At 38.8% G+C, this 9,352-nt stretch overlaps 1 protein-coding gene across 2 annotated transcripts; it reads left to right on the top strand.

Moving 5' to 3' along the window:
• Positions 1-924: 924 nt before the first annotated feature.
• ngb (neuroglobin) lies at positions 925-4,862 on the top strand. Of its 2 annotated transcripts, none has more exons than XM_060879249.1 (5): positions 925-1,280; positions 1,437-1,683; positions 2,273-2,381; positions 2,496-2,615; positions 2,770-4,862. In XM_060879249.1, the coding sequence occupies exons 2-5, from the start codon at positions 1,586-1,588 to the stop codon at positions 2,920-2,922; spliced, it is 480 nt and encodes a 159-aa protein (XP_060735232.1). In that variant the 5' UTR covers positions 925-1,280; positions 1,437-1,585; the 3' UTR covers positions 2,923-4,862. The 2 variants fall into 2 exon arrangements, with proteins under 2 accessions (XP_060735232.1, XP_060735233.1); XM_060879250.1 differs by having other exon boundaries at positions 1,441-1,683.
• The last annotated feature ends 4,490 nt before the right edge of the window (positions 4,863-9,352 follow it).

The following is a 9,352-nucleotide window of genomic DNA, read 5'->3' on the forward strand; positions in this document are numbered from 1 at the left end:
ATAGACCGAAACCTCGCCTGAGGAAAGGAGATTCACTTTTCTATAAGCATCAGAGTCCGTTTGTATTTATCTGTTATGCATTCAGTCAAGGTGCTGTACAGCTTGGGATCTGAGAGACATGTTTGGCCTGAGCGTTTAGCATCACATGATGGAAAGTTCAAGGGCTCCTGCAAGGTCGTCATGGCAACTGTGCTCTCTCCTGCTACCCTGTCATTTCCAAGCACACTCAGTTTCCCGACAGATTGTCCCTCACGATGACAGCGCTTCACTCAACCTAGTGCATGCAGTCTGCTGAACTCACTGAAGAGGAATTCTAATCACTGGATGGATAATCCTATAAAACATGAAGCTTGAGAATGCATACAATGATCACTTAAAACAAACATGATGAGATGTAATCTTTTAATGTTTAACAGTAAAATCTATTTCTGAATTTTTGTAACTTTTTTAAAAATATGTCAGATTGCAAAAGCAGTGCAGCATTAAGTGCTCTCTGGACACATAACTCCTGTTTAAAGTGTGTGTGTGTGTGTGTGTGTGTGTGTGTGTTTGTGTCTGTGTCTGTGTCTGTGTTTGTGTGTGTTCATGTGTATGCATGTGTTCTGCTTGAGTTTTTTTTTTTTTTGCCAGAACGCATTATCATAAACTATGACGTGTTACTTGATTGATTATTGTAATACATGAATAAAACATATAATCCAGTTTTTAATAATGATAATGTGATTAATGGAACACCTGATATATGAATATATGGAAGAAAAAAAAATGAAAATAAATTTACCTTTCAGTTAATGGTCATGGACTCACCTGCAGGAGGAGCTGTGCTTCATAACATCTTTATCTTACCAATGCTAGGAGCCTTTTGATCACAGATTCTCTCTGTCTATCTGCTGTCTATCTGAGCTCTGTATAGAAGGACAAGAACATGTAGGAGTCTGTAGTGTGCTTATGAAAGGGCAGAAAGATGAGAGAAAGAGTGCTTGATACAGACGGGCTAATGGCAGATATCGACTCCACAACCTTGTCATCTCACTTTGACTGCACATCAAACTAGGCTGTGTGAGGGCGCAAGCTTCAGCAAGGGGAGAGGGAACAGAGAGTGAGTGAGTGAAGAAGAGAGAGAGAGAGAGAGAGAGAGAGAGAGAGAGAGAGAGAGAGAGAGAGAGAGAAGTAAACGCAAGGCTTTACATGCACATATTCACACAGAACACCCTGAATTCCCAAAGCCAGAGAGGGAGCCACAGAGAAAGCAAGGTCACGCTAGAGCAGGAATATCAAAGGTATGTCACCTGCACACACACCATTCACTGCTGGGATGATAACACAATTTAATTATTAAATAAATTTTTTTTTTTTTTTTTTTTTTTTTTTAGGCAGATTTGTTTCTTTACACAACAGTATTTTTCTCATCCATGACTTTTCCCCTTGATTTCCAGGTAGACCAGAAGTAAAGATCTTCTTGTTGTGGGATTAAGGAAATGGGAACTGTGGATCAGGAAGTCCTGGTTTGATTCAGAGGACAACAAATTTGATGCTGTATTCTTGTGCATGTTAAGGCAGGGCAACACGTTCACTTAGTGAAAACATGGAGAAACTCTCAGGCAAAGAAAAGGAGCTGATCCGGGACAGCTGGGAGAGCCTTGGCAAGAACAAGGTCCCGCACGGCATTGTCATGTTTACCAGGTAGTGCATCTATGCTTAACATTCACATTACTGCATGCTCAGACAGATACTTGGTATGGGATATCTGGGACCTGAGAGCTTTTTAACTTAATTTTTTTTTTTAGAGGAAGGCATGTTTAGAAATGGTATTCTGAGACATAATTGTGAATTTCTTACTGATCTTGCATCATTGTTATTGCTGAAATACACTATAACTTTAAATACTATTACTTCATTGACTATTACCTGTGAGTTTGCACTGATTCACTAACAACTCATTAATTAATTTCTGGCTCAATATGGCATCTCAAATGAAAGATATGAGACATTTGATCACAGAAGTAGTTAAGAGTTAAGAGAGATATATCTTGAAACACTTGTCCTATCCAAAGTAAACAAACACATCAAACATCCGCTCTGATCTTGTGGCTGCCTGGTGCTTCTGCCGCACTTCAGCGAGAGGCTTGACTTGTTGCTTGGCGACAGGAAAAAGCAAGATCTCTATTTCAGTTCAAATCAATTACCTAAGAGCTGCAGAGTTCCACCGATTTCAATAATGCTGGCTAATTCCAATATAGTATCCAATATGAAGTGCTAGTGTGTCTTATAGGTTGTTTGAACTGGACCCAACTCTGCTGACCCTCTTTAACTATAAAACCAACTGTGGAGTAGTGCCCGAGTGTCTGTCCAGCCCTGAGTTCCTGGAGCATGTGACCAAGGTGAGATCAATGGCCTCTTATCCTTTTATTATTGATTGCATGACTTTAACACTATTTGACTCCACAACACTTGATTCTGAAACATTGATCAAAACATTGACCATTTATGTCAAGGTGATGGTAGTGATTGATGCAGCTGTCAATCATCTGGACGACCTGGACTCTTTGGAAGACTTTTTGTTGAACCTGGGCAGGAAGCACCAAGCTGTTGGTGTCAAAACCCAGTCCTTCACTGTAAGTATTAGAGCGCAAACATCCAAACATGGCTGTGTTTGCCAACAAATCCTCCAGATGTGGCTAGTTGAGTCAAAGTGCTCCACTGACTCTGATCTTTAAAATAATTAACAGCAGTAGCATTTGTAAGTCTAAAGATGTCTCTGTCGGTCAGGTGGTTGGAGAGGCCTTGCTCTACATGCTGCAGTGCAGTCTTGGAACAGGCTACACAGCTGCACTGCGCCAGGCTTGGCTCAACATGTACACTGTCGTGGTGGCTGCCATGACCAGAGGCTGGGCAAAGAACGGAGAACACAAGTCCAACTAAGCAGTGGCAGAACACAAAAAGATTTACCCTATAGTTGGGCCAGAGGCAACCTTGTAGTCAGTGCGTTGAGCCAAGCCGTGTGCTCACAGGCCAAGTATCTCTAAGGTACGACATCTGATATAACTGTAGTTAAAGTGGTTAGAGATGATACTATCCGTGCAATAATTTGTAGGTTTGATCATTTCAAATACAGACAACACAAATATGAGCAGTTTATGGCTGACAACTGGAACTTGCCTTGTATATAATGGCTTGATGTGTCTCCTATCTCTAATGGCTGTTGTGCTGTTTTTGATGTTTCTTACATAAAAGTCATGAAACACGAGATATGACTATGCACCATCAGCCTGTTCAACTTGGAGCAACAATGGCTCGACTGTTTTGTCTCTTGAAAGTAAAATCACATCCTAGTCAACAAAGCTTTCTGATCTAAATGATTCTAAACCTTCATCTGATCCATAAATATGGATCTACATTTTTTTTCTGATTGTGAACATTTAAATGTTCTCAGTAACAATATTGTAAGAGCCAGTAAGCAATCGGTAAAAGTTTTCAGGATAAAAATGTAATCGTCAATATCAGTATTATTACATTTTGAAAACCAGTGCTAAGAATCATTACATATAATAAGATCTTTAAGACTGTTAGTTTCTGTGTCAGATTATTACCTTACTTTTCATGATTCATTTTCTAGAATAAACAGAACACTAGAACAGACTGTTACTTAAAACGGAGAGACTGTTATGTCATATACATTGATGTGATTACACTGATCCAGCACTGATCCTGCGTAATTGATCACCTCACTGATAATAAGTTGTACGGTACAGTACAAATTAAGTTTGTAATGTTTTGTTTCTTCATTTATTTTAGCTAACACTGCTTTTGAAAGTTCTTTATTGTTGAATGACTGTTTAAATGGCTTGCACATTGTATAAGTCATATACAGCAATGTTGATGGGATACACGGACGCCTTTAAATGTTAGCCCTAAGATGTAAAAAGCGATGATTTCCTGTTTGCTGCTATACATATTTTAAAATTCTCTCAATAGTACTACAGAAATATGGTTCTCTTTAAATCAGACATATTACTACATTTCATAATTTAATAATAATGCCAAGCATTTTAACACGTGCCAAGATATGAAGACATCCTGTAAACATTACGTGTTATTCTGCACATCTTTATATTCAAGGTACTGTCATGTTGTTTGATTCTTCTTTCTTGCTGTTATTACAACTACTGTATTTACAGTCTATTTTTGTATTTTGGTGTGTATGTGAATAGATATTGGTATTTACTAGGTGGTGCTGTATAATATTCCTGTGTAAAATCTTTTTAGTTCATTCATTCACAAGGATATAGAGAAGGCTTTGAGATGTGACTTCAGCACAGGAAATGATTTGTTTGAACTGAACCTGAATTAGATGAATTAGATCATTAAAAATCCACTCAATCTTTCAACGCCTTCAACCTCCGGCATTGTTCACCAGTGACCTCTGGCTTATTATGCACTCATTCATCTTAAGGCTAATGATTCTGTAACTACAGTGAAGTGAATAATATTGTACTGCATTTAATGTGAAATGTTAATTTGGCCCTGTGAACAGTTCCTGAGAGGTTATGGAGTCGGATATAAGTGTAAATATTCTTACAGCACAAAGAAACTTGTTATTGTCTTTATCTATTTATTCATGGACTGTTGTGTGAGCCTATTGCTATATTTGACTCAGTAATGTTCTTTATTCTCTGGATATTCTGTAACTGAAGTGGATGTCTACCTCACTCATGTAGCTGCTGAGAACAGCGATGATATGACCTGACTCCTCAACCAAAAAACACTCACGCTTCACAAGCACTGTACATCTTGTGTTTCTTCGAACATGCTGTAACACAGATAATAGTGAGCTCTGTCAAGCGTTTCTGTCAGGATTTGTTTAGAGCTCATGTGTTCAAATGACATGAATAAAGAATACTCAATATGTCCTTTGCTCAAGTTCCAGCATCTCATTTTGAAGATAAAGCAATTGCATGGTGCTGTCTTTATCTTTGTTCCTATATAATTATATAACATAATCTCCCTGAGGGAAGGATGAAATGTCAGCTTTGTATCTTCTCTATGTTTTAAGGAATTCAGAAGTAATAATGTGCTTGGATTGTGCTCTCTCTCTCTCTCTCTCTCTCTCTCTCTCTCTCTCTCTCTCTCTCTCTCTCTCTCTCTCTCTCTCTCTTTCAAACCAAACCCATTTGAGTGGCAGTGTTGAATATTTATGATGGGGTGAAGTCAGGTGAAGTCGGCACTGTTCAGTATCTCTGTGGATCTGTTGAGGTATACATACAGATTGAATTACACTGCATTAAATGTCACTTGCGCAGCTGACTGTCATGTTTAGAAACAGTCGCAGGTGCCCAAGCAAACCCAGATCTGCTTCCAAAATGCTTCAAATTATTCTACATCTGTCCCCAAATTAATCAGGAAAAGTAACTAGACAGTAAGAAAAAAGAAACAAGTCAGACAAGAGCTAATTATTTTTAGAAAGTCTGCAGCATGTTTTGGAAGCAGGGCACCGGCAATTACCATAGCAACGCCTGCGATGCTGAGCACAAGAAAGTCTGAAGTGGGGTTTTTGTATCTCTGTAGACTGACACTCTCTATTAGAGTCTGAAGGGCGCCAGTGAAGGGCATGCTGGGATTTTAGGGCTGGCATAGCCGAAGTGCATACTGACTTATCTGATCTGTGATTCTAAATAATTGCACTCGGGTTGAAGGCAGCTGTGTTATTACAAGTTTTTATGAGCGATCTCTCAGCAATGCAGCCCTGAGTTTAAGTGTCTGCTTCACACTCACTCCTATGTATACTTTACCAATTATGGTAACTAAAAGGAGAGAATGAGCAATAGAGCTAACAACACGAGTTGGTAGCACCAAGCAAAAGTTTTAATCCACTTAAATTTTTTTAAATGATATGCCAGTGCTTTGTATTTCTGCATGGTATGCTATAGGTTCATAAGCTATATCACACTAGCGACACCTTTCACAGTGAAGCAATGCTGCTGACACCTTACGGTCCGTGCTGTTAATCTTCTCTCTTTCTAATGAGAATGTTCGTCTGTGGTACCGCCGCTGCCAAGGCCGCAGCTCCGCTCATGTATATCTCTTTTTTAATTTCATCCATGTACTGCACAGTTATCTATTATATATCAAAGACATTACAGCAGACTAGATACCTGCCAATGTATATTAACAAATACTAAAAATACCAAACAGTTAAAATTGTCCAGTCTTAACATTTTACATTCACAGCTTCATTTCTTTCCATTTTTTCTTTTTACACGATACACTAACAATTTGTCGATCTACAAACTCCATAGCCAAGTACCCGTAACAGGTTAACCTAAAATTTAGCATAATAATATAATACATCATCTTTATTATTTTTGTAACCAATACACTATTTACATTTTCATCACCTTGTACCTACTTCAGACTGTAATCTGTAATATGTGGAGGAGATAACGATTCCCAGCAACACTGATTTTTCTTGCACTGTACACACAGATTGATGTCTGGCCCATGCTTCAGGGGTTTCCTCTGGGCTATCCAGTTTCCTCCCCAGTCCAAAGACATGCATTGTAGTCTGAATTGCATCTCTTAATTGCAGCTGGTCACCATGTGCCACAAGTTCCTTGAGATCTTTCCTGTTCCCTGTGAACCTGTGTAGGATAAACGGTTCAGAAAATGGATGGTTGGAGGCGTATGCTTTTTGCTATAAATACTACTCTTTGTTGTGTAACCATCACATAGAAGCACAATGCACAAGGGCTTTTCTATGTGTAGCATATGGGGAAAGCTGCACAGCGTGCTTCACTGGGACTTCACCTTTTAAAGGCTGCCTTTTCAGAAAGGTTGCTTAGGAGACTGAGAGAAAATGTCAAGCAGATTTCTTTCCCCTCTTCTATTATGTTTGAAGAATCAAATGAGAAATGGTGAATTTCCTTTTGCATCGAAATTTGTGCAAGGAAAGGTGAATTAATAATAATTAATATTAATAATAAAGTAATTTCTGTCTTTCTCTAATGTTAGAATGTTAAAGTATCAACCTCTGCATTTAGTGTTTCTCTGATAGGCACTTATATTTGAAAGAACACACACACACACACACACACACACACACACACACAGTTACTAATAAGGTTGCATGCATGCACCACGCAGTCTTGAGTGTTTAGTATGCAGACACACTGCTCCAGCAGAACAGATCAGAGAGCCGAGCACCGGCATAAACTCAGCCACATTTGAGCCATGCAGCAGTACCACAGCAGCCACTGGGGAATTGTAATTCAGCTGAGGAATGAAAGTTTGTAGAACTTAAAACTTATTTCTGACATGTAGAACCATTCTGACAGACATCAGACGCCTCACATGAAGGCTTATGAACTTTCTCATTAAACGCTGTAATGCAGGATAGACTATTTCTAGTCTTGCTTGCACGCTTCCCTAACACTTGCATGACACTTAAATGAAGACTTGGGCTTTACAGAACTGCTCTCATGAAAGCGACAGCCTTGGTTGCTGCATGTCGAGTTCTTGCCTGTGGTGAAGTGAAACAGAAGCACAACCACATCAGTGGCTCTCGTTAAAGGCCTGAATGGTTTTCAGTTAGCAGCACTCCCACTAACTGGAAAGTTGGGTGCTGCTGAACTCTTGCACTCACTCACTAAATGGCGACAGACATATCTAGTATCTCAGAAATGCACTCGACCATTTCGGCGCTAGTGTGCGGTGCGATAGGGTAAAATGCCTATGTGAGTAATGTGCTTCCTTCTGCTGTATTTAAGGGGTGTTGGAGCCAATTAAACATTTACAGAAAGAACACAGCAGTTATTTACTTTAATCTATGTTGTGTGTCCACAACACAATCACCATCTTCATTGTTAGTTAAAGCAGTATGGAACTGACCCCTAGTGTTGAGAACAGTCTAAATGGTAGCTACCTACTTATTTTGTTTGGGTCTTATTTTTGACACATTCACATAATGACGAAGGTAGAAACAAAAAGCGATAGCTAACTTAAAGTAATAATGTATAGCAAACTAGTTAGCTAGTTGCATTAATATAGGCTAAGAGAAATAATATATCTATGTATACATATTTTTGCCAGTGATAATTATCCAGTATGTCATTGGCCAACATTCTTTCAAGTTTCATGTTTATTTGTCATATGTACAAATGGCGGTCATTAAATGAGGAGGTGCTCAAGCAAACTACAGCAAATATAATTTAAACAACAAAAAGTGCAAAAGTAAAAATAAAACAGAATAAAATAGTAATAGGTAATTACAGTATAGAATATGTATAAACATTTATGTACATATTAGCATATATTTTTCAGTGGTGTGAAAAAGTGTTTGCCCCTTCCTGATTTTTTATTTTATAAAAAAGGCACAATGGAACCATGAATTCTGCTGTTTACCAAAAAAATCCTGAAGGACAATGTACGGCCATCTGTTTGTTACTTCAAGCTGAAGCGAACTTGGGTTCTGCAGCAGGACAGTGATCCAAAACACACCAGTAAGTCCAACTCTGAATGGCTGAAGAAAAACAAAATGAAGACTTTGGAGTAGCCTAGACAAAGTCCTGACCTGAATCCTACTGAGATGCTGTGGCATAACCTTAAAAATGCGGTTCATGCTCTAAAACCCTCTAATGTGGCTGAATTACAATTCTGCAAAGATGAGTGGACCACAATTCTTCCACAGCGCTGTAATAGACTCATTGCAAGTTATCGCAAACACTTCATTGCAGTTCTTGCTGCTAAGGGTGGCCCAACCCGTTATTAGGTTTAGGGCCAAACACTTTCTTACATAGGGCCATGTACAGGTAGGTTTGGATTTTGTTTCCCTTAATAATAAAAACCTTCATTTAAGAACTGAAGGAGTGGGAAGGCCTGCGATGGGACGCCGAGGTTGCTTTTTTCCTTCTCGATAGGTGAGTAACGTTGGTTTTGCTTTGTTTCACAGAACAAATATATGCCGTCCTTTACATGATTATGCTTGTGTGTCATTTTTGCTTGTTTGTTTATCTGCAATCGTATTGTTCTTCCCTTCAGCTATGATAAAAAACACATTTCTTTCCATTAGTTGCCTGGGTTGCGTATGTATGTATGTGTGGGGTGGAGCTATCAATACAGGGGTGGGACCCATCTGGGTTAGGGGCGTGTTTGTTTGGTGATTTCAAATGTCAACATACAGTACACCCCACCTTTAAGTTTCAGTAGGTTGTTTCTCTGGTTTTTGAGGATACTTATCTGCTGGTTAACTATCAGTAGAAAAAGGCATAGGACATAACAGAAATAGCAGACAGGTTAGTGATTTGCTCATAATTGACATTTATTTTTATATTTATACCTTTTATTTGTACATTTAATG

Source organism: Tachysurus vachellii, chromosome 10 (genome assembly GCF_030014155.1).
Source record: "Tachysurus vachellii isolate PV-2020 chromosome 10, HZAU_Pvac_v1, whole genome shotgun sequence".
NCBI classification, from domain to species: domain Eukaryota; kingdom Metazoa; phylum Chordata; class Actinopteri; order Siluriformes; family Bagridae; genus Tachysurus; species Tachysurus vachellii.